Source organism: Myotis brandtii, unplaced genomic scaffold (assembly GCF_000412655.1).
Source record: "Myotis brandtii unplaced genomic scaffold, ASM41265v1 scaffold56, whole genome shotgun sequence".
Classification (NCBI taxonomy): domain Eukaryota; kingdom Metazoa; phylum Chordata; class Mammalia; order Chiroptera; family Vespertilionidae; genus Myotis; species Myotis brandtii.
This window is the reverse complement of record NW_005370080.1, coordinates 3,218,321-3,243,006: the sequence shown is the minus strand read 5'-3', so window position 1 is coordinate 3,243,006 and position 24,686 is coordinate 3,218,321. Positions and strand designations below refer to the sequence as shown.

Below are 24,686 nucleotides of genomic sequence, written 5' to 3'. Positions count from 1 at the left end.
TTCCCAGGCATTAAGGGAGCCGGGCTAGAGGCCCTGGACCTGATTGATAACCCCACAGGCAGGATAGTGGAGCAGGTGAGGGGGCAACGCCAGGCCAAGGCAGGGTGCCAGGCGGGGCTGCGGGGCTACAAGGCTGGGGGTGTGATCTGGGGCCCGATTCCGGCGGGGTGCCAGGTGGGGCTGCGGGGCTGCAAGGCTCGGGGTGTGAGCTGGGGCCCGATTTCCACAGGCCACCCTGAGGGACATAAGTACCAACCACCCAGCTGTTTTAGAGGTAAGCACACTGTAGTGAGCACACAGGAGTTTGCTTTTTGTGTCCCACATTGCTCGTTCTTCCTTCTAGGCCCTAGAATCTAGGGTGACACTCATATTCTTCATCCAGCCCTCTGCATCTTTGGATTTCAAAGCCCTGTTCCTAATATTCTTGGACTTGGGCCATGGAGCCCCTTGAAGCTAGGAGGTTAACATGGATATGTCTCCATGGCTACCATTGCCACCTGTTCCATAAAACCTAAGGGTGGGCGGAAATCTGGACAAGTTTGTGTGAAAGTGAAGAACCTACATGCAGGACAAGTCGATGACAAGTTGGCTTGCTCAGAGCCCTCTACACTTCAGGGAATGCAAGCCTGTGGCATTAAGACAATCTTCCCGTTGCCAAGAAATTTGGCTCACTACCTTATTGTGGTCTTCTTAAGAAAAACAAAACAGAATTTCTTGAAAGGTCAAAAAATTCCTTACACAATATAGTAAATGTGGCTTTTATGAGTTCCTAGATGTGTTTTCAGAGAGACACCGAAAAAACACATGCTTTATTCCCAACCAATTTGTGCTAGGCGGGCTCTCCAGAATACCTCTTTGAAATGATGCACTTTTTAGTTTCCAAACTCAGTGGTGGGGGAAGGGAGGGAGGGGAGGAGCACAAAGGTTTTGTTTTGTTTTCAGCTTTCATATCTGAATTTTCACTGGTAAAATCTGTTCCTGTTAAGGGAAATGAAATCCCCCCTGCCTTTATGAGTTTTTTATTCTGCCCTCATAATAAGAAGACTCTTGCTTACTATTTTATTGTTAAAATGTTAGTTTCTACGGCAGCCACCAAAGAATACTGATGGAGTTCCACATTCCTGGATTCACTTTTCACATACATACAAATACACTAATGAACCCCATACAAGCCTCTTTGTCCATCAGTAGGAATCCTGGGTTGGATATTATCAAGTATCTCTCTCAGGGCCAATGCTAGCCCAGCAATGAAGAGAATGGGGGTAATTGGCCTTTCACACATTTCACAGAGATAGAAAGAGACTGTTTTTAACGGACTCCCCTTTTTCCTTTGACCATCTTTCTTTCATCTGGTTGCCTCTGAGGTGATGTCTTCATTCCTTCTTCATTGCAGCCTTTGCCACCCTTCTTCCTTGATTCAGTGGCTTTCTAGAACTCTCTTTGGTTACATGAGTACCCAGTTACCTAATTAAGATCTAAGAATGGTAGTTAACAGAGGCAAGTGTGAGCCTGGAAACGGTTCTGACAAAGAGCATCCATCCTTGAGCCACAGTACAAATCAAAACAAACATCACCTCTTCCTTAACAAAATACGTGCCACTACTATTGCTAACAGAGGGGAGAGGGTCTTGTCTCCCCAGTTGTTAGTGGGGGTAGATTTTTTATCCTGAGAAAAAGAATTTTCTGAGACTTTAGCACGGAAGGAGTTTCCAAGTTCTATTTCTCCTTGTCCCCCCATAGAAGAAGTGTAGCTGGGGCTTTAGTAGAGCTAAAATCAGAGCCAGTATCCAGAGTTTCCATTCTGTCTTGCATAGCCCAATCTAGCAACAGGCCAGCTTAATTTTGTTTCCCCAATGCAATCCATCAGTCCATTGCATGTGGGGTCTGCAGGGAAACATGGGCAAATGCAAGGAAGCCTAGAGCAAGCCAAGAGCATAAGAGAGCCAAGAGAACTCTTTTGTTTAGGCGATTGTGTGTTCCCAAATGTTTGCATGCTTGCAGTGACCATGCCCATTCTGCCCAATGATCTTCGTTCCCAGGTGTGACTAACACTCCATGTCACCCCAACTTTACTGGGCAGGCATCTATCTTCCCTTTGTTGGATTCCTTCCCCGAGAGTTTCAGGGAATAGGCCGGTGGTTCCCTGGGTAGTGAAAAGTTGCAGCTTCCTGGTGAAGCTGCCCAAATGACATGCCTATAATGTCTGTTCTTCTATCTTTGCTCCTTTCTTACTATTAATAACTAGCTAGTTACAATGGTATCACTATGACTCTGCCTCTTTTTCAACATAAATCAGTCACTAATATGTCATGTTTTTGATGTAACAACTAAAAGCCCCATAGATATTTCAAGATACCAAGATTCTCCCTGAAATTTCCTCACTTACAACTTTCTATGCAAAAGAGCACCTCAAAACATCAAAGCATGTACTGTAGACACAGATTCTAGAGATAGGGCTGATAAAGGCTTTCTCTTCACCTTCTATGTTCCCTGGTCCCAGCACACCCCACTCTACCCCTAATGAGGAACTCTGGGGTGAGTCAAGGGTGCAGAGAAACTTCCAGAGTTAAGAGATAAAGACTTCATTCATTCTTGTACACAGTAGTCTTCAGTAAGTGCCTGTCCCATGCCAGTCTGTGTTAGGTACTGGGGATTAAATGGCAAACAAATATGGTCTCTGTCCTTGTAGGCCTACTGTTTAATCAGCAAGATTTTATATAAACAAGTAAAAAAAATGACTTAGATGCCAATCATGTCATATGCTATGAAGGACACAAACAGGAATCTATGTTTCAAAAGAAAAGTGGAGAGACATTAAGTAAGGTAGTCAGGGAAGGCCAGTCTAAAGAGGTCATTTTTAAGCTGATGATTTTTTAAAAGTGCAGAATATTATGGAGGAGGACTATTTTCCTATTTACAGTTGACCCTCAAACAACATGGGTTTAGGGACACAACACCTCCCCCCATACCCTATTGTCAAAAGTTCATATATAATTTTTGATGCTCCAATAACTTATTTGTCCCTTATTGTCCATGGGGGATTGGTTCCAGGACCCCTATAGATAGCAAAATTTGTGGATGCTCAAGTGCCCCATATAAAAAGGTGTAGGTCAGTGCATACAGTTAGCCCTGCAGGCCACATGTGGCTCACAATTATATAAAAAGGTGTAGGTCAGTGCATACAGTTAGCCCTCTGCAGCCATGGATTAGAATAGTATAGGTATTTTTTTGAAAAAAATTTGTGTATAGGTGGCCTGGTGCAGTTCAAACCCATGTTGTTCCAGGGACAACTGTATATTTTTGCTGTATGGAGAAGGCTGAGAATGGAAGCAGGAAGATCAGTGTGGAGGTATTGTGTCGTAGAAGCAAAGGTGGACACCAGGGTATTAGCAGTGAAACTAGAAAGTGAACAAATTTGCTCCATATTTTTTAGGTGAAAGGAACAAGATTAGCTAATACATTGAATATAATGGTGGTGGATGGAGGGAGGTGACAAGGTCAATGCTGGTTTCCATCATGAGCAATTGGGAGGATGGTGGCTCCATTTCCTGAAGAGGACCATGCCAGGACAGGGTTGGCAGTGAGTATCACATGTCCACATCTGGACAAGCTGACTCAGAGATGGGCCAATAACAGCAATATCAGGTAGACAGTTAGAGATGTGCTATCAATAGAGCCAAAAAAGCAGAGTTTCAAGGACAGAGAGATCTACCGTGATGAATGCCATTGAGAGTTAAGTAACATGGATGCAAAATAGGAACCATGGATTGGCAATGTGGAACAGCTGATGACTAGAATAAGAGGAATGCACAGAGTAAGTGTGGATCATACACATGGGTCCGGGGCAATGTCTCAGGCTCTGTTCCATTCAGAGACACATGCATTCTTTTTCTTGTGGATTGAATGGCAATATCTGCCCTGAAGGAAACTAACTAGCCAACCCCACAACTACCTCCCACCTCAGCCCCAAAATCGTGGTGACATTCAGGGCAGAGCTCAGAAAAAATAAAGTTATAACTTGAGGTTCACCTCTGTTTCAGGTGATAGAAAGAAGGGATGCTCTTTTTTATGTCTTTCCTTTCATCTTCTCATAGAGTAGGCAGTTCAGAAGACGATGCCAGAGAAGAGGTGCCAGAAAAGTGACCTAGCAGCAAGCTGCCTTCCTGCTTCTAGAGAGGCTCTAAGTGAAAGAGACAAGATGGCTCAATGGAACTTACTAGAATTCAAGGGAGCAGGAAATTGGGGTTGGGGGTAGGGAGTAGTACCTATGTTAGCAAAGTCTCCATCTTGGGTCATTAGGCTTCTTGGGGGAGAGCTGAGAGTTTGGTTAAATCTCTCAGTGGGGGGAATCCCAGTTAACAATGAGGACTTGCACTTCACACTTCCCCTGGCCAGTAGGCCCAAGCTGTTCTGTAGGTTTGTGTGCCGAATACCCATGTTGACATTAACCAGAAAGTAAATCAAGCAATCCTGGGGACATTAAAACCCAACCCTGAAACTTTAATTATATATAAACATATAAACACTATGCATCCAAATATAAAGAAATACCAACATGTGCTTAATTGCTACATTGCTTATCATGGAAGGCAGGCAATTTGATCACCTCAAGAGATCCCTTTATGATCAAGAGCCTTTTCTTAATTGCCAGAAAACTCTAAGAATGTCCTCAGCGGGGACAGCTGTCAGGATTAGAAAAGAGAACGTATCACCCAATTCATCTATAATCGCAATTGAATATTATTCAATAGTAGCCTGTGGGATAAACCTTAGGAAACAGGGCTCTTGTGTGAACAAAGGGATGAACAAAATGGATTACTTAATCATTAGTTCTCTTTGTTTATGCCTACTCCTTTGCAATTAGTACTTTAGAAACTTCACATTTTCCTCTCTCATGTTTTCTGACCTTACCATATTACTACCTGCCCCACATGTCTGACTACATCAAGCATGTCAAACTCGTGGCCTGCGGGCCACATGTGACTCACAATTAATATTTTTGCGACCCAGCCAATATAACGGTATGTAAGAAATGTTTTAATAAAAATTTTGTAACTTAATTTTTACAATATCCTGGCACACATAATTATTAATAACAAGCTACAACATTCGTAATTACTATAATCGTCTTGCATTCATTTCCCTTATGCGCCTTACAGGCAAGTGCACCATTTCTCCCCACTAATAAAGGGTGTCCCAAAATTCACGCAAGAAGTAATTTTGATAGAAAACACAGGTTTATAATGAAAAATTGTAAATTTTTTATTGTATTGATTCATAAAGTATACAGTATAGGGTTATGTATGGAATAGCATATCAGGTAAACTGGATTATCATGTTGCGATAGTGAGCACATTGACTGTTATTGCCTGAGCAGCTGCATTTTTGAAGAATGGTCCGATGATGCCTCCAGCCCAAAATCCACACCAAACAGTGACACGTTGTGGATGCATTTGTTTCTCAACAATCACTCGTGGATTTTCTGAACCCCAAATGTGACAATTTTGTCGATTAACCAAGCCATCAAGATGAAAATGAGCCTCATCGAAATTCGAGAACAAGAAAAATAGGTTTATTTGCATTATGCTTATTAATTTGTGCAGTTATTCAGTGTCTGGTGAGTTAATGTTCAAGAAAAATATTAATTTTTATTAAAATGTTCTATTATTTTATGTTAACAATTACTCATTTATTTCAGCCTTTTGTATTCAGTATGTCTCTATCGAAATAAGCCTATGTTTCTATGAAAATTGAAGCTTTTGTTTTTTGCAGTCCACATAAACTTAAATCTTGTTTTTTTGGCCCGTGTTAGCCTTTGAGTTTGACATGCTTGGACTACATGAGTCACTGGAATAGCCCAATTAAGGATTATTGTATAACTTAAGAGCTTTGTGCCTTCGAGAACAGTATAAATATTTCTAGGGGGAGGAAACTTAATCCTGCACAAAAGGCCTTCCTGTATTCATGAATTTGCATCCACCCCACACCAGGGCCTGTTCCCATGCTTTTCTCTACACCTTAGAACAGCCTCTGACCATGGACTCAAATTCTCATCAGTTTTTCCTCTTCTACTAATGCAGAAGTCATACACTCCAACTCTATGTGGTTATTTTAGACATTATAACATGCTTATTTAACTTGGTAGTGGCTAATATGTCATTGTCTCTAGCCTCTCCCCACCAGCAATCCAAGGAGGCTTTAGAATGCCTCTCCCAACTTCCACTCTATTTTCATCCAGTATTTTAATTCATTCTTTTTCTAATCACCAATTGCTTGAACAAATTGCTTGCTACTGCTTTTGATATCTTGGCTCTCCCTTCTGAGATCTTTTTGAAGTATACCCTCCAGCATTCCCCTTTACCAAGGGTTGGTGGGTGATCAAGTCTGTTTTCCTGTGTCAGAAAATGTCTTTATATACTTTCAGTGAGTAAATAGGTTGGCAGGTTTTTTTTGTTCAATACTTGGAAGCTATTATTCTATCATCTCCTGGCTTCTTTGTTGCTATTGAAATATCAGCTATCAGTCTAACAGTAATTTCTTTTTGGGAAACCATCTTACTACTGGTTGCTTCTTGGATCTTGTTTTTTTGTGTGCATCTTACTACTGGTTGCTTCTTGGATCTTGTTTTTTTTTTTTTTGGTTTTTTTTTTTTTGTATAAATGTATGTGGTGTCATACAAGTGGCTAGATGTCTGCCTTTTGTTCTGTGTGACATTTTTAGGGCACTTCTTACATTTGAGGATTAATTTTTCATAAATTCCAGAAAATAATCAGTGATTCTCTCTTTAAATATTGCCTATACCTCATTATCTTTGTTGGATACTGTTCTGTTTTCTTTTAGTTTGGGGGAATTTCCATTACTTTCTTGTCAGTAAGTCAAACATTTGAAACATTGTAGATGCCTTGTAATGTTTATTTCAGGCTATTGTTCCACTCTGCAGCCTGAAACAGAAGTCACTCAGAATTTTGATTCTTTTGTCAGGGTTTGTGGGCATGATTTGGAAGGAAGCAGGAATTTTATGGTCATGTATCAGTCATAATTGCCTCAGGAACACAGAAGTCCATCAAGGCATTCCAAGGAGGAAGGTCTTAGAGTGTAGGAAGCTAGCTGTTGGAAAGGGTAGGACAGTAAAAGTCAGAAAAGTTCTGCTGGAAAAGGGGGATTCCAGGGAACTGGCCCAGAAGCTGGAGCAAGTCTCAGGTCTCTGGGAGCTGCCAACATTGGGATCTCAGCAACTTGTAGTATAAAGTGTGTGGTTCCTAGGTATTTGTCCAGCAGCCGCTGCTAACCCTGTGTCTGAAATCTTCCCACACAGCTATACATCTCCCTAGAGACAAATGGATTCTTCCATTCCTTTAACAGCTCATGAGAATGCCTCTCACTGGGTAACTCTAACCTGGAGCCACATGCAGAAAGGGCTTCTAGGAGCTGTGTGTGGTTCTAGGCTTATCCCTTGCTACACAGAGCAGAATGGAGAAGGGGTGATAGTGATTTCAAGTTGACAACAATTTGGCATAGGTCCTTAAGTATTACTGATACAACTTCATGTTGTACATATGTTATTTTATTTTCTCCTAATAACATGGCTGAAAATTAAGAACTAACACACCCATTTTGTTTTTATTTATTTCAGAGAGGAAGGGAGAGGAAGAAAGAGGTGGAAATATCAATGATGAGAGAGAATCATTGCTCGGCTGCCTCCTGCATGCCCCCTACTTGGGGTTGAGTCCGCAACCCGAGCATGTGCTCTGACCTATGAATCTTTTATTTTCTCCTAATAACATGGCTGAAAATTAAGAACTAACACACCCATTTTGTTTTTATTTATTTCAGAGAGGAAGGGAGAGGAAGAAAGAGGTGGAAATATCAATGATGAGAGAGAATCATTGCTCGGCTGCCTCCTGCATGCCCCCTACTGGGGGTTGAGCCCGCAACCCGAGCATGTGCTCTGACCTATGAATTACACTGGGCTCAACCGCTGAGCCCACCTGCCAGGCTAACACACCCATTTTAAGGGACCCAATATCCAGAGAGGTCTATTAACTTTTCCAAAACCACATAGGATATAATGGCAGAAATGGGGCCAGAATCGAGGTTTTCCTAGTACTGAAATAAATTATTTTCATGAAATAAAATATTAACTTGAAGAAAATATCCAAGATTATAATTTCTGCAACTTAGACAAAGAACTAAGACATTTTGCTTCCATTCACCCCAATCTGACTTTTAGAAATCAAGCTCTAGCACCTTTCTTCCTGGTAATCTATCCCTTTCAACTTTTTAGTCCCAAGAGAAACTTAGCAGATGTGAAAGGACATTTGTGAAGGTAGAATATGATTCCAAGATGGTTCATTTCCTGGTGACCTGTATCTGGGGATGTCTTGGACTATCTGCACCATGCTCTAAGAGTCGCCACCTCAAAAAAAGCCATCACGATTAAGTGTCATTTCCATTGGACATGCACTCAATATTCCAACTGTCAAATATTATTTAACAAGTACTTCTTAAGCACCTTTTTTATTTTTTTTTCAGGCTTACAATTCCTGTAATCATCATGATATTTCCATGTTATTAACTGAGATTATTAGGTTAGCAAAGTATTTTAAAATATGTCAGTAAAAGTATGCATATTAATTAAAATGTTCCTACATAGAAGCCTTAAACTAAACTCCCTGAGCTGATTAGAGACAAAAGACTTTTATTAAATACGCTTTGATAGGTTAAGTATTTTAATATCTCTGCCAATCATTGCTACAAAAGAACATTTATTGTCAAGCCTGAAATGGGTGAAAAATGGAAATATTAGTATATTATTGTCTGTTACGGCCGTATGTTCTTAAGATACCAGCAAAAACAGCATTTTTAAGCAATGGCCAGGACATCTTGCCCCTGGTGGAGACCTGTTATCTACCATCAGGTTTTCATTCTGTTTTAAACATTCATAATTAAATGACTGATTCTTTGAGTGGATGGATGGAGTGTGAAGCAACATGCTTATAGATTTTTGTGTTAATGGAGATGCTCTTTAGTGGCATATGGAGCACTTTTAGTTATCAGTCCACTGTGGATATATACTTGGCACTCGGTGTAGAAGCACTGAGCATAAAAACAGGATCTCCACTTTGAACAAACCTTTTATTCACACTCCTTCCTCACTTTGCTTTAGCTTTGCTGTAGTGTAAAATTTTAGAGAAAATGGATGAATCTAGCAAATATGTGAAGGAAACAGAAACAGGATGAAGATGGTAAGTAAGGCTGGTGATAGATTGGAAGAGTTGATGAAATTTAGGATGAAGTTGGCGAAGCAAGTACCTCTGTGTAAATGAACATGCCCATTGGATTGGGAGAGAGGAATAAAGGCAGGGCTCAGGATTAAAAATACTAGACATAAAGCATCCGAAAGGTAGGAATCCATGTGTGTAGTTTTTGGGCAAGTGGAGTCACCATCAAGATGACCAGATAAGGCCCTGCAGAAATATTCTACTGGCTGGTAACACAAGGACCTGGAGGTGAGAGGGAGAAAGAGGATTTGGACAAACTCAAATTCCCATTTAACCACAAGACTGCTCTGTAGGCAGAGAAGATGAAGAGACCAGGGAAAGAGATGTGGGGGCTGGTCAAAAGCCTGTCAGCAGCTCCTTGTTCAAGGCAAAGACAGGACTTCACAGCTGTCAGTCAGTGCCTGGGTTGTGTGACAATGAGAGGCATAATAGGGGCTCTCCTGTGCTGCTCTCTAATCAGGAAGAGGATGATGTCCATTTGAGTCTTACAGAAAGGCTCTCCCACCCACCCGCCCACTGGGCAACTCTTGACATTTTCACTTCTGCTCTGAGATCACGGGACTTTAGCCCTTTCCTATGCATTTAGATTTGATTTTTTTTCTTTCTTGGTATTTCAGAGGGTTTTGGATCTTCTGTAATGAGTTTCTCCATCCTGGTTATTCTCCAGCATAACGTCATTCTTGCCGTCGGTAGTATTACACATGGTTGCCATGGAAGTGAGGATTAATTACATCACAAAGGAGGGGAGGAGACCCACTAGCAAACCCTCTAGGGCACCAAATGATTTCAACTTTTCAAATTCCTAGTAACTTCTTAGAAGACAGGATATATTTTTGATCATTAAACATTTTTTACCTTGATTTTGAAGTTGGGATGTATTTTTTACTGTTATTCTCCTATTTTAAAAGCAAGCAATGGATAGAGACTCACTGGATATTGGGATAATGGAATTATAAAAGCAAGCTACTCTTCAGCACACATCGAAAGTTCTCTGCATTGGAATTTTTTTTAAAAAAATAGAAGATATACTTTCACCATTTTGTTTCTTGTTCTCAAGAGCTGAAGAAAGCAGGCACTGTGCATGCTTGGTTCTAGTTATATAAAATCTTAAATGGGTTGGTAATCCTCTGGCAGCTCATTATCAGAGTCTCCTCTATTTACCTTAAGACTTCCTGAGGGGCAAGATGCCTTTATTGTCCTTACTCAGCTAATTCTGCTTCTTAATTCCAGGTTAGCTTCTAGTTTAATTTCTGAGCTTTAAGCATTCATTTAGCTTCTCCTTGTGTCTTAGGTGAATGCCTTTGGGGAGTCTAGCCCATCTTAGAGTAAGAAATGAATGGAATGAATAAAGGGACAGCTAGACAGTATTTTAACCAAGAGGACAATCCACAAATAACACTGTAGTGATTAACCTGAAAAAATATCCAAGTAAATATCTGTGTGATGCAAATGATTCCATTTTCATTCTTGCTCAGGAGCTTCAGAACAATGCTCTGAAAAAGGGTCTTTCCAGTGGTACAATATTGAAGCATCCATTCATTGTCTTAACTAGTGTATCTCTACCCTTGCCAGAGCCACATGACAAGTTATTTACCATTACCATTTTCTGGTCATTGTGGGCCATCATGTTTTCTCTTTCTAATGTGGACATGGTATAGAGTAGATAATTGCCAGAGAAGATTTTAGAATTTAATGGTACAACAAATTTGAAGGAGGAAGAGGCCATGAATCAAGGAATGTAGGCAGACTGAAGGTGGAAAAGGCAAGGAAACAAATTCCCTTCTAGAGTCTCCAGAAGGAATGCAGTTCTGCTGATACCTTGATTTTATCTCATAAGTCACATTTTGAACTTCTGACCTCCAGAACTATCTATATATATAAAAGCCTAAGTGGCCAAACGACCGGTCAACCGGTCACTATAATGCACACTGACCACCAGAGGGCAGATGCTCAACATAAGAACTGCCTCCTGGAGGTCAGTGCACTCCCACAGCGGGAGTGCTGCTCAGCTGACTGATGGGTGCCAGATGCTGGGCCCACGGCTGGCGAGTGCAGCTGTGGTGGCATGAGCCTCTCCCACCTCCATGGCAGAGCTACCACGTGGTGGCAGTGGCAAGCACAGCGGGGCGAGATGAGCTGGAGCAGTGTGGCACCTGGCCTGGGCTCAGACTCCTCCCCACCACCTGTTGCTTTGTGCATTACTACATCCCTTGGGGGATGTTGGACTGCCAGTTTCGGCCCCTTAGCCAGGCCTGTGGGGATTGGGCCGAAACCGGCAGTCCGACATCCTCCAAGGGGTCCCAGATTACGAGAGGCTGCAGGCAAGACTGAGGGACCCCACCTGTGCATGAATCTGTGCACTGGGCCTCTGGTAAGTTAATAAATTGTCTCATTTTAAGCCATAAGGTTATGTTCATTTGTTACCATAGCAAAGGAAACTAATACATACAGCATTAAGGCTCTATCTCTCTCCACCACTCCACAAACTGCTCTCATACCAGAGAGTTAAATATTGCCAAATCCAATGGAAAATTTTAACTTAAGTCATTTTACAGTGTCATCTTACTTGACCTCTCAACAGCTTTTGACATAAAATACTTCCTCTTTCTTGAAACATTTTTATACTTGACTTCCAGGAGACTACACTACACTGGGTTTCCTCCTAAGTCATTGGCACCTTTTTCCCAACTGCCTTTGTTGAATTTCCCTGCTTTTCCTCCCGAGCACTGAAAGTTCTAAGGCTTAGTCCTGGGATATAGTTTCTAACCACTCTTACTCCCTAGGTGATCTTATTTTACTTTAAAAACAATCTTTATGATGAAGACAACCAAATCTATGTCACCTGCTCAGAACTCTCCCCTAGGCTTATATGGCCAACTACATATTCTGCATCTAGATTTTGTTGTCTAATAGGCATATCAGAAATAATTTCATCCGCTACAATCCTTTTACCTCTCCTAGCATCTCTGTCCATACCACTTCCCTGTGTCTCAAGCTAAAAATCATATCTCATCAACTCTACTGCCATGCCCCTAACCCAAGCCATCTCCTACTGTACTTTATAAACACCTCCTAACTGGTCTTCACTCCTCCCTTCCTCATCACACCTCCATTGTGTCCATCCTTAGTGTGCATCTTTTACACAACAGTGAATGTGATGCTCTTAAAATCCAAGCAAGATGAGTAAGTAAAATGCAAATAGATAGATGATAGATAGATAGATAGATAGATAGATAGATAGATAGATAATAGACAAACAGAGAGATAGATACAGAGGTAAGTGCTGGGGACGAAAGAGGAATTTACATAACCCTAAGCACTATTATATATATATAAGAAACAGATAAGGCCTGCTCTTCAGTCTTTATATAGTTTATATAGTTTAAACATTGAAAGTGCTTCCTCAGCAGGAAAGGCCTCCCTGAAAAGATCCCCTCCCCATCATACTCAGAATAAAATCATAACTCCTTGTAAATCATGTGAGGCATAATCCCAACCCTGGCTGCAGTTCTATCATTCGCCTCTTTATTCAGCCTGAACCAGCCACACTGTCCTTTTTTGCTGTTTCCTAAAGATGGTGGTGGTTCCTTCCGGGGTCTTTGTCCTTGCTGTTCTGTCTGCCTGAGCCTTTCTGCCAGAACTTCCTGTGGGGCCTCCCTCACATTACTCAAATTTCTGTTTAAATATCAGTTCATCATAGAGGGATTCCCTGACCACCCTGATTGCCCTGTACCAGATTAAACCTGTGCATGTGTGTGCATTGTATTATTTATTTATTGTTTACATGTTTATTGCTGTCTTCCCCACTAGGATGTATGTATTCTCCATAGGGACAGATTTTTGGGGGGTGTCTTGCTTATTTCTGCATCCTCAGCTCCTAGAAAACAGTTTGGCTCATAGTAAGCACTCTATAAGTAAGATTATATATGTGTGTGTATATGTATGTATAAAATAAGCAGACTCCCTATCGTGAGGTAAAACTTTATTAACACTGGTGTCAATAAAGGTGTGGCTTACAAAGATATTTATGTAGGGTTTTACTTTGGGCTACCTCACTGTATAAGAGCTGCATGGTTTCATTAAGTTTGGACCAAGCTTCACATGTCCTCCAAAGGATCTCACTTATCATCCTGTGAGTGACATGGGCTGGGCACTGTATCAGCAGAACATACTCTGGCTCATGTCTTATATCATGTGGAAATGGAAGTGGATGGGAGGTGGAGTCCCTCATGGGAACCCTGACCAGGTCCCTCTTTCTTTTTAGACATGGACTTACAGGGACTAATAGAGGGTTTTGTTTTTAACCATACAAATGTCATCCTGAATATTCTTCAGAACACAGCCTCTGCTTTAAGCAAGTTAAAAAGCTGATTGTTGCCCTAGCCGGTTTGGCTCACTGGATAGAGCATTGGCCTGGGGACTGAAGAGTCCCGGGTTCGATTCCGGTCAAGGGCATGTACCTTGGTTGCATGCACATCCCCAGTAGGGGGTGTGCAGGAGGCAGCTTGATTGATGCTTCTCTCTCATAGATGTTTCTAATATGATTAGATATATAATATCTACAATTTAAGCTTTTTGAGGTTAGAAACCATATCTCATATTTCTCTTATCACCCCATAGAAATGAAAACAGCACTAAGCATATAATAATGACTTTGAAAAATGAGTATTCTTAATTTTGTTTTTTTGATAGGAACTCAGCATTAGAAATCATCTGGGGTCCTTCTTTTCAAGTATATGCTTGGTTATGTCAGGATATCTTAACCTGAGGCCCATAAATGGAATTTTGTAGGTCCATAAACCTTCTAAAATACTACACAAATTTTATGGGTATTTGTGTTTTCTTTGGGAAAGGGTCCATAGACTTCCTTAGGTTCACGAAGGGGTCTATTCTCTGAAGGCTGAAAACAACTGAGCTATCCAGACATATCTCGATTGCGGGTCTCCTCTGCCCAGAGGAAGGGCTGGGTGAATAACCAGGAAGGCGTGCAGGAAGGTTCTATAATGTTGGTGGACAAAGGGTGGCCATTTGGTGCTGAAATGCCTGCAGTCAATCTTCTTTACTCACCAGGACTCACCTATCTCAACGTAGCAGCCCAACAATTTTACAGGAAGGTGGAGAGAGAAATCTGAAATTATGTCTGGATGTAATGATAGATAACATGTGGCATGCTATGAGGGAGGAATAAACTGGAAGGTCAGAGCGTCACTCCCCTGACATTTTGAGTCCTGGAGAGGGCTCAGAGGTCTTTCAGTTCCCTCCGTCATGACCCACATAACATTTTTTCAAGTGATAAATGACTACACATTAAGTAACAAAGTAGCCGTATTTGGGATGTTTTACACAGCCATAGGAAGGCCTGACTCTTAAGAGCAGATTGTTTGTGAATGAAGTCTTTTACTTCTAAAACTCTGAGCATGGTTTAAGAGTTTTACATGATAATAGCATATTTATGCAGTCCTTGATAGTTTACAAAGTATTGTGTTAGTGTATGTAGCTAGATATTAATAAGAAAGGAAGCAAAAGAAATCAAACATTATTGTTACACCAGGAAACCACAGCTTCACACACTCCAAGGGATCACAGTATTGCCCCACAAGGTTTAACACCCCTCCCTTCCCCTCTTGGTATTGGATTAGGGAGTGGGTACAGAGAGAGGTAAGCGCATACACAAGAGAAGTCAAAACGGCACAGGGGGAGGTGCTTGACCATAGAGGCCTGTCAATCTAGCCTGGGGAAAGAAGAGATTGGTTGGGAGGTGGACCCATTCATTAGAAGTCATCAAAAGCTTGGGAAGTTGGTTGGCTATTTTGAAAAAGTGCCTGATCCTTCCCAAGCCTGAGATGATATAATTCCAGGGAACAAAGAAGAGTTCTCTCTCACCCCCTAACCCATGCTCACCCCTTGAACTAGCATCTTCTCTCTCTATAGCCACATGGCCTTAGCAGCTGTGCAGCCAGGGAGGAGCCTGTGTACAGCACAGCAGTGGATTATAGATGGGAACACCGGCTAAGCTAGCTGGATGGAGAGAAAGGCTGGACTGGATGAGCTTTACTATGGCACAGGAACTCTGGCCAATAGCAGTATTTCTGGCACTGGTAGTCCACGGCAGGACAGATGGAGATGGGACATTGGGAACCAGGAGGCAGCCTTCTATTTTCACCCAAATAAACCTTACCACCAGACCTCATCCTCCCCTGTGGGCCTCCAAACATGACTTTTCTTGTGACACCCCATAGACCCCACTTCCACAGCAACACTTACACCACGTTCTCAACAACTGTGTACTATTTTCAAACGTACAAGAGGCTCTGAATGGGTTCCCTGATTTATCTCCCCCCTCTTTGGGGGAAACTTGAGCAATTTAGATTGATTTCCTGAGAAATATGTGCCCCAGCTCCCTTCGGGTTAGCATCTGATTGTTTCCTCAGTTGCTGAGTCCTCTCCCTGCTATTTAAAGCTGCCTGCTCTCATTCTAGCTTTAGTAGTCATTTGATAAGTCCTGAGGAGCTAATGTTTTCCTGGCAAGCCTGGAGGGATACTTTCCCTTCTTTCATGAAGACTGGAGAACTGTTAGCAGTAAAATCATCAGGTTGATGTACTTTAAATAAGGCAGCTGGTTCAAATGGGAGTTCTTAGGGCACCAGTGAATGGCAGCCTGTCCATGATTGGTGCAAATATTTCACTGATGTTACTATTTGGTTTAAATACAAGACAAAGGTAGAAAAATGTCCATTAGAGATGACAGTCAGCTTTGAATGGTCCTACTGCAATGACAAGTCTCCAGTGAGCTAAAAAGCTTGCACTGGGAGGATTCCAAAGATTTGATAAATCATGGAAGTTTTAGAACTTCACTGTGCCAAAGGAGAGAGTGGTATTTATTAATTTGACAAATATTACTCATAAAATGCAGGGCATCATCACAAATGGCAATAGGGGAAATATTTCCAAGCTAAGGACAAAATCGAAAACGTAACTGCTGTGAAATGAAGGAACCTTTCAGGAAAGTTTGACACTGGCTATGTGTGCCAGTAATTCTTACATTGTGGAGGAGAAAGAAAAAGGAGCAGTACAGGAAGCAATTTCCCACATACTGTGTAGGCAACTAGTACCAAATGTAGGAGAAAGAAAAAGGAGCAGTACAGGAAGCAATTTCCACATACTGTGTAGGCAATCCTAGCCTGACTGCCCATCATCATTCTGGCTGCCACAGTGGTGACTTCTGGGTATTGATTCCTTTGGGTTGTCATGGAAGGACACTGTTAAAATGTAGGCTGTGTTAACAAGTAACCGGGTAACAGCCATTTCCATATTTGTTTATACTAGTATTTAAGAAGTTAGCAGAAAGCATTCCTGGACACAATAGGACAGAAGGACTTAATGATGAGGACAGAAAATGTCCAGAATAGGAGACACATGTGGAGAGAGGGATGAGGTGCAGTCATGAGGACACTGGACTTGAAGCAGACACCAAAAGGAAGCATGGAAGTTTGATGATCACAGTAGGGATACCCAAAGCTGGTTTTGCGGATGCCAACCTTTTCCCCTAGAAATGCTCTGCTGGGAGTTCCTCCATTTAAATTAACAGAATCACAGAGTCTGTGTCTGATTGAAGACAGGTGGCCCCCTCCTCTTTTCTCTTTATCACCATTGCCCCACCTCCTTTGTCCCTAGCCCCCTCTCTCTGAGATATTCAGGTTACTTCATTGACTAAAGGACTAGGAACAAACAGAAACCCCAGGTTGTGAAGGCATAAAAACATTTTAGGAATTCTGCTGTACAGTGTACTCTTTGCTCTTGGATGTGATGTACATTGTACAGCCATCTAAAAATCCACATGGCTGTTCAGCAAGGTCACAGAAGCTGGGTGTCACCAAAGCAAGTATTTGAAAGAAACCCAACCTTACTTCCACTGGAAAATGAACCTAAAGAGCTGGAAAGCTTGGAACAGTTGCAGGAAAACACTACATGAGCTCACCAAGCCTGGAAAAGGTGTGATATATGTGGTTGGCCCCAAATAAAAGACACTTTCAAGAGTCTGCTTTTTTTTTTTTTTAGTTTAGCAACATCTAGCTCAGTCAGTTATCCCAAATCACTTCATTTTTGTAAATCAAGTTTGGTCTTATTAGCATACAGATGGGGATTCCGGATTTTTTAAGTGAAAATTCTCACTTTGCTGTGTTAATCAAGCAATCTTTTCTTGCCTGGTGAATTATGAAACCAGATCAAACCTCACTTCTGCACTCACTGCAGCAAAAGATAAGGGGGACCAGAATTAGCCTTGGATTTAAATCCTAGTGAGCTCTGTGGCTCCAGGCAAATCACTTAACTTCTCTGAGCTTTTTTTTCCCAATTTGTAAAAATCAGGATTATAGTTGTTATCGAAAGAAGGTTTCATGAATTAAATGAACTCATATTTGAGGAACATGCTTCGTAAAGTACCATGAAAAAGCAGGAATATTTGTGAAGGCATAAAAACATTTTAGGAATTCTGCTGTACAGTGTACTCTTTGCTCTTGGATGTGATGTACATTGTACAGCCATCTAAAAATCCACATGGCTGTTTAGCAAGGTCACAGAAACTGGGTGTCACCAAAGCAAGTATTTGAAAGAAACCCAACCTTACTTCCACTGGAAAATGAACCTAAAGAGCTGGAAAGCTTGGAACAGTTGCAGGAAAACACTACATGAGCTCACCAAGCCTGGAAAAGGTGTGATATATGTGGTTGGCCCCAAATAAAAGACACTTTCAAGAGTCTGCTTTTTTTTTTTTTTAGTTTAGCAACATCTAGCTCAGTCAGTTATCCCAAATCACTTCATTTTTGTAAATCAAGTTTGGTCTTATTAGCATACAGATGGGGATTCCGGATTTTTTAAGTGAAAATTCTCACTTTGCTGTGTTAATCAAGCAATCTTTTCTTGCCTGGTGAATTATGAAACCAGATCAAACCTCACTTCTGCACTCACTGCAGCAAAAGATAAGGGGGACCAGAATTAGCCTTGGATTTAAATCCTAATGTCGCCACTTACCAGCTCTGTGGCTCCGGGCAAATCACTTAACTTCTCTGAGCTTTTTCCCCTAATTTGTAAAAATCAGGATTGTAGTTGTTATCGAAAGAAGGTTGCATGAATTAAATGAATTCATATTTGAGGAACATGCTTCGTAAAGTACCATGAAAAAGCAGGAATATTCCCTACATAGGTGTCTCAGGTTAACATTAATGGGAATTAGAAAGGTGGTCAGACATTCCCCAAAGGAAGTGGTCAGACAAAAGAAGGTGGTAGGAGAGGGTCCCTGAGAAGTGAGATTTCTTTGATATATAGTTTTTAGTCCTAAACTCTAAATTAGTTTAGAACTTGGATATCTTAGTCAGTAATCAGTACCTCATTGAACACATGTTTAAAACTGAAACTACATTTTTACTGAGGAATGAGGTATGTGGAAGGGCAGAGTCAGTGGACTGAGCTGTTTTTCTGGATTGGTAACCATGTGAGTGTTAGAACAATGGAAGGGTGTAGGTCAAAGAAAGTCTGTGATCTTGGGGCGCGTTAATAATGCCAGTCCCTTGTGATCTTCGCTGGTTTTTAAATGTCATTTGCTTCACAGACTCTGAAACCTCATTCTGAACTCCTAACTAATGTGAAATACATTGGTGTGAAACAGCTAAGCTAGACGTTGAACGATTTCTTCATGCATGTAGTGCCAGTGACTCAGGCCCATCCTTCAACCAAGACCTGGACAGCCTCGCTCCCACTCCGCTTGTCCAGGTCACTGTTACTGGATTCAGACACTACTATCCTGAATATCTCAGAGTAAGTCAGGTTTACTATTTAGCCCTTTAAAAATACGTCCATGAATAAAAAAACAAACGGGAATGTGTTCATAGAAACATGTAAATAATAATTTCACTTGCGATGAATAGTCCTGATCAGGTGTTAGCTAAGAAGCTGCTGTTGAGCTCTGAGATAGTCTTTGGATGTCGGGGTGGATTTTCTTAAGCTTGCTTACTTCCATTCCTGGACCAGAATTTTCATTACATGTTACTTATTGAAGTCACTTCTCTCTCAGGACAGCAGCCACCCAGAAGTTGCCTGCCCTTATGGTTGCGTGTCTTTTCAATGACTTCATATGTAACTTGGCAGAGTCTTTCCTGGACACCCCTCTGCTCTCAGTGACTGCAATCACAGAACCAGTTTTTGTTCATTTTATATCCTCAATGAGCTCTTTAAATAAATAGTGACAAGACGGAGAGGGAGGAGAGAACAGGATGTTGGAGATTGAGGAAAAGTTCAGAAACAAACAAGGCACTTTGGAGTTCAATCCAAAGGCTGTTGCCTTTCTATATTCACTAAATTTTCCCCTCACTCACCATTGCATGATTGAGCCACACTGGAAAGATACCGTCTAGGGCCTTAGGGTAAACGAGTTCTCGGTCATAGAGAAAGAGTAGCCAGAATGTCAAAAATACAAACTGGAAAATAAAACACAAAAATAGCATTAGGTTTGTTTTCAATCAGAGCTTTTTTAAAAAACATAGCAAAATAAAAATAAATACCAGTTTTAAAGACATTATAAAAATGTAAAATGAAAAAAATTCCATATCGTAGAATTGTAATATCAATTCTCTGGGGAGTCTGGAGAGTTAGGGATCAATTATTTGTCACTGTGGCAGGCAGAAAGGATAAAGATAAACAGGATTTGCAGACCATTAAGTCATTTCATTTTAACCAATGACCTCTCTTCTTTAAGCTCACCAGGAGTGCTGAGAGCCGCCACATGGAGTGCCTTGAGTCTTACACTTTCCTTGCCCACCCCCTACATAGACATGGCAAGGGGAAGTAGGAAGGGGAGGGGGGAGTAGTGACAAACTCCCAAGCTAGTTAACTGAGAGCTGGATCTCTCCATTGCTCAGAGGTTTAGGTTCATCCCCATTCTCGCATAGCCCTTGGGTGTCTTTTCGAAGTGTCTGTGCTCTATATCAAAGTCAATGAAAAAATGGGGGCGGGGGGGGAGAAACTATTAATTTTCCAACTTTCTTATCTTCTTAAATTCCAAAGCTTCAATTTCTAAGCCTTAAAAAATGAATAACTTCCATTGTTATATAAAACTTGGCCTTTAGATTTATGGGGGTGACGGAGGAGGTATCCTGCAAAGTGAAGCTGGAATACCAGGATTTGCTCTGTAATCTGGGAACTCAGAGTTTGGGGAGCTTCATTTTGCATTTAAGTTTGAAGTCTCAATACTTCAGGAAGCAGGACAATGACAAGTGGAAGGAGGTAGTCATGTCTAATTATAGGTCCTGCTGGGCAGCTGGCGCGCTTGATCTGCTTGTTTCCATTCTAACTAATGAATGAAAACATAAGCAGTGTCATAGAAGTGTGGACAGTGTCAGCAAACAAGCTGACTCTCCCTTGCATTAGTCTTGCTCTTGCTTCTTTCCAATGTCCATTCATACAACAAAATGAATGAGGCACCCATTTTGTGCCCCATACCAGGTATTTCAGACAGATTGTCTCTCGCTTCAATTGCCGTTTTCATGTGCCAACTTTGAAATTTCCCATATCTCTTTTGTATGGTTTCTACTTGCAGAAGTAACACGTGCTAATTGCAGCAAGTGAAACAAGATGTATAAAAGGGAAAATGAGTTATCTATCTCCCTAGCACTCTTCATTCCCATCCCCCTGCTGGAACCAAGGTTATCTCAGTTGTATTTTGATTAAGAAAGGCCCTTTAAACTTCCCTATTAGAACAGCAATAAGGATCTTGCATCAAACATTCACAAAGACACAAAAGCTAATGAGAATTCTGTCAGTATTGTGCTCCTGATGCAGATCTCAGGACATTTATGCAAATGCAGTTGTTCTGGTCTAAAATAATGGACTCGAAACAGCCTTGCCACCCAGGAGACGCGTTCGCCCATATGCACATGTGTATTACATTGCATATGCATCTTTGGAACTCACTGTGGATACAGGAAAAGCCAGTGTGGTGAAAAGCAGGTCTCTGAAGGCAGTTATGAACTTAATGTCTTTTTTTCCTTTCATTCTCTTCAGCACATCTTCCAGGCAAGCGACCCCATAGAAAATGGCCTGCAAGAACTAAATTCATTACAACAAATGAGGGCATTTTCATTTGCTTTAATTAATACATTATTCACCGACGTAAAGCTCCATCCCTCTGGGAGCAATGTGGATTTGAGAAGGAAGGGTGATGTTGGCTGTTTTGGTTGAAAGCCAATTCAAGTGTTGTTCTTCCAGCTCGCTGGGCCCTGACCTTGCTCGATAAAACTGATAGAGTAAAATTGTTTAGGGGATAATAATGTGTACAGTATTTAGTGTAATGGACTTGAGCAAAAATGGAAACAAACAAACAAAAAGAGTCAGCTTAAAAGGAGAATGCAATGAGCTAGATACCTTGGCTGCACAGAGGTGGAAAAAAATAAACAGCACAAGGGCAGAGAGCCAGATACAATGGTGGACATGTTCTTCCTAGGAAGAAAAATTAAGAAAAATGCCTAGTGCTGCAACCTAATTAGAGAAGCCAGAATCGGGGTCAAGAGCACCATAAAGGAGCTCTTTTCTCTCTTGGAGGAAACACATAAAATGCATCTAGCTTATTTGAGGGAGAAGACAGTATTCTTCCTTCATTAAAAGGTGGTACCTGAGCCCTGACCTGTGTTGCCCAATGGTCAGAGCATTGTCCTGCACATTGGAGGGTCACAGATTTGATTACCGGTCAAACATGTACCTGCATTGCAGTTTTTATCCCCGGCCCCAACCAGAGCGCATGCAGGAGGCAACCGATTGATGTGTCTCTCTCACATCGATGTTTAGATGTTTCTCTTCCTCTCTCTTTCTCTCTCTCTCCTTCTCCCCCCCCCATTCCACTCTCTCTAAAATCAATGGAAAAAAATGTCCTTAGGTGAGGATTAACAAAAAAAAAAAAAAAAAAAAAAAAAAGGAGGGGTGGGGTTAGTGCCTGAAGACCTTAAAGAGAAAATTTGTCTGAGAAAGTGATTTAAATCTACAGAGATACAGCAAGCCATGGGCTCTGGTCAGTCACTAACTCCTGTGAAATCCTTAATGTCAGCTAAAAGAGAAGGGGGCCATTTCGAAGGAAGATCACATAAAGGCAAACTTTGCCCACTCTTAATTTTTTGTACCAACCTTTGACTTCTCATACAGAGTTGGGGTTGTTTTTGAACTATGCTTGCATCAGAATCCATCGTATTCCTTGAAAACTCTAGATTGGTACGAAAGGGTCGGGACTCTGTTCTGAGAGTGTGCGTCAGGCAAGTTCTGGAACCTGGGGACTTGATGGATCAAGTGGGCTGTTGGGGAATGACCTCTGGGTCTGAACTCTAGGAAAGTTCTAGCAGGGTTGACCTCCTGACAGTCCTTAGGCTGAAGGTGTGGGTGGGAGAGGATCCAGAGGTAAATTAGGTCAGGTTTACTCTCAGGTAGGTCTCTATATAAGCTAAAGTTCTAGAACCACTGGATCAGACATAAATGTATCACTTAAAATCCTAGTGACTACTCAAAGCTATAATAGCTGGTTTTTAATGATGTCTTGTTATATACCAGGTACTGATCTAGGCTTTTAATTTCTAATTAACAACCTTATGAGGTAAGTCCTATTATTATTCCCTCTCTTAACCCATTTTACAGATGAGGAAACTTAGGCATAGATAGATGAACAAAGTTCCCTAAAGTCTCATAGCTGGTAAGTGTCAAAGCCAGGATTTGAGACCCAGAGTCTAGTACTTGAGCCAGACTTTTAAAAAAAGTATCAGAATTCTAAGAACAGTTCAGATAAAGAACTGCAGGAGGTCAGAAGAAGGCCAATTATCCATAGGTGAGAGAATTAAAAATGACTTCAAAAATACTGCCCAGCTGGCATGGTTCAGTGGTTGAGCGTCGATTTATGAACCAGGAGGTCACAGTTTGATTCCCAGTCAGGGCACATACCCAAGGTTGCAGGTTCCATCCCCAGTGTGGGGCATGTATGAGGCAGCCAATTATTGATTCTCTCTCATCATTGATGTTTCTCTCTCTCTCTCTCTCTCTCTCTCTCTCTCTCTCCCTCTCCCTCTCCCTTCCTCTCTGAAATCAATAAATATATATTTTTAAAAATACTGATGCCTGATTTTTTTCTGACCCAGAGATTCTAATTTAATGGGTCTGGGGGGTGTAGCCTAGGCTTCAGGATTTAAAAAAAAATTATCCCAAGTGATTCTATTCAGGGCAGCTAAGATTAAGAACCACTTGCCTAGAGGAGCTTCCACTTTGAAAATTAGACCTGGTCTTCTCAGGAGAGGTGGAGTTGTAGAGGTGTAGGGAGTTGAACCCTATTGGTGAGATGAGATTGCTAGAGAGAGGGAGGAGAAGAGAGAAGAGAAGAGAGAAGTGGGAAGTGAATGCGAGGAAATGGCGTCATCTAAGGGACATAGGGGTAAGGGGCCAGCAAAACACTAAAGAATGATCACATGGTGAAAAACCAGGAATGTACCAGAAACTCATGGTCCCAGAAGGAGAAAGCTTCAAGCAAGAAGGGGACATTTCAGGGAAGAGCGGGCAACAATTTTAAATGCCATGAAGAGGTTGCCATCCCAATACTTGTCACTTACTTTTGACATCTGGCCCTTAGGGCTATAGAATTTGAAGTGCAGTCTTTTGCACATGGATATGAGAAAAAGTCACTCCTCCAGCCTACTCCCGCCCCCACCCCAGCTATTTAGGCCACAGCAGGCAGCTGCTTTCGTTAGGAAAGGCAGGCCTGGGGCCTGGGCTCTGGGTGAGAAGGCCTGCACTGTTCTATCAACACAGCAATTAATCACGTACTGAGCACTGAGTGCCTGCCAGTTTTCCCTCTTCGGGGAGAGGCTGCCTCCACCCAGCATGTGAAGTCCACGTGACCACTTTCCTTAGCGAGAGCCTCCTCGGATCATCATGAGTCAAGCTCCTCCTGACTTTCTCTTTCCTTCCCCAGTTGCAGAATGTGGAAATTGAATTGGGGAAAAGAACACATTACTCAGAACTTTCACGGCTTCTCCTTCATCAATAAAAATTGCCTCCACACCATAAACATGCCAATCACTCCTCCCCCTCCACCCTCAGCTCACATATTATTTCACAGGCATACACCACAGTGTAAAGATACCAACATCCCCAGTGATTTTAATCTGCACTGATGTGCCATCATCAACAAGGAATATTATGGAGCCCTCACACAGGAGCTCAGGAGGGAGGAGCTAGGGTGTAGCCAAGAGAAGTAAATAGGCAAGAACTGGGGCATAGAGGAACCACACAGCAGAGCTGGAGGGCAAGGAGAGGGAGGCACCATGGCCTCACTCAGTGAGGAGGCTTCTGGGGGCTTCAAGGACAGGTTTGAATCAGCTCACCAAA

At 41.7% G+C, this 24,686-nt stretch overlaps 1 protein-coding gene across 1 annotated transcript in view; it reads right to left on the bottom strand.

The window, feature by feature from the left end:
- ADTRP (androgen-dependent TFPI-regulating protein) overlaps nt 1-24,686 on the bottom strand; it is an 88,182-nt gene that overhangs the window by 30,384 nt on the left and 33,112 nt on the right. Inside the window, exons 3-4 of the mRNA XM_005878425.2 lie at nt 21,246-21,380; nt 19,652-19,753 (exon numbers count right to left, since the gene is read on the bottom strand). Coding sequence (XP_005878487.1) covers nt 19,652-19,753; nt 21,246-21,380 — 237 coding nt within the window. The remainder of the gene's footprint in view (nt 1-19,651; nt 19,754-21,245; nt 21,381-24,686) is intronic.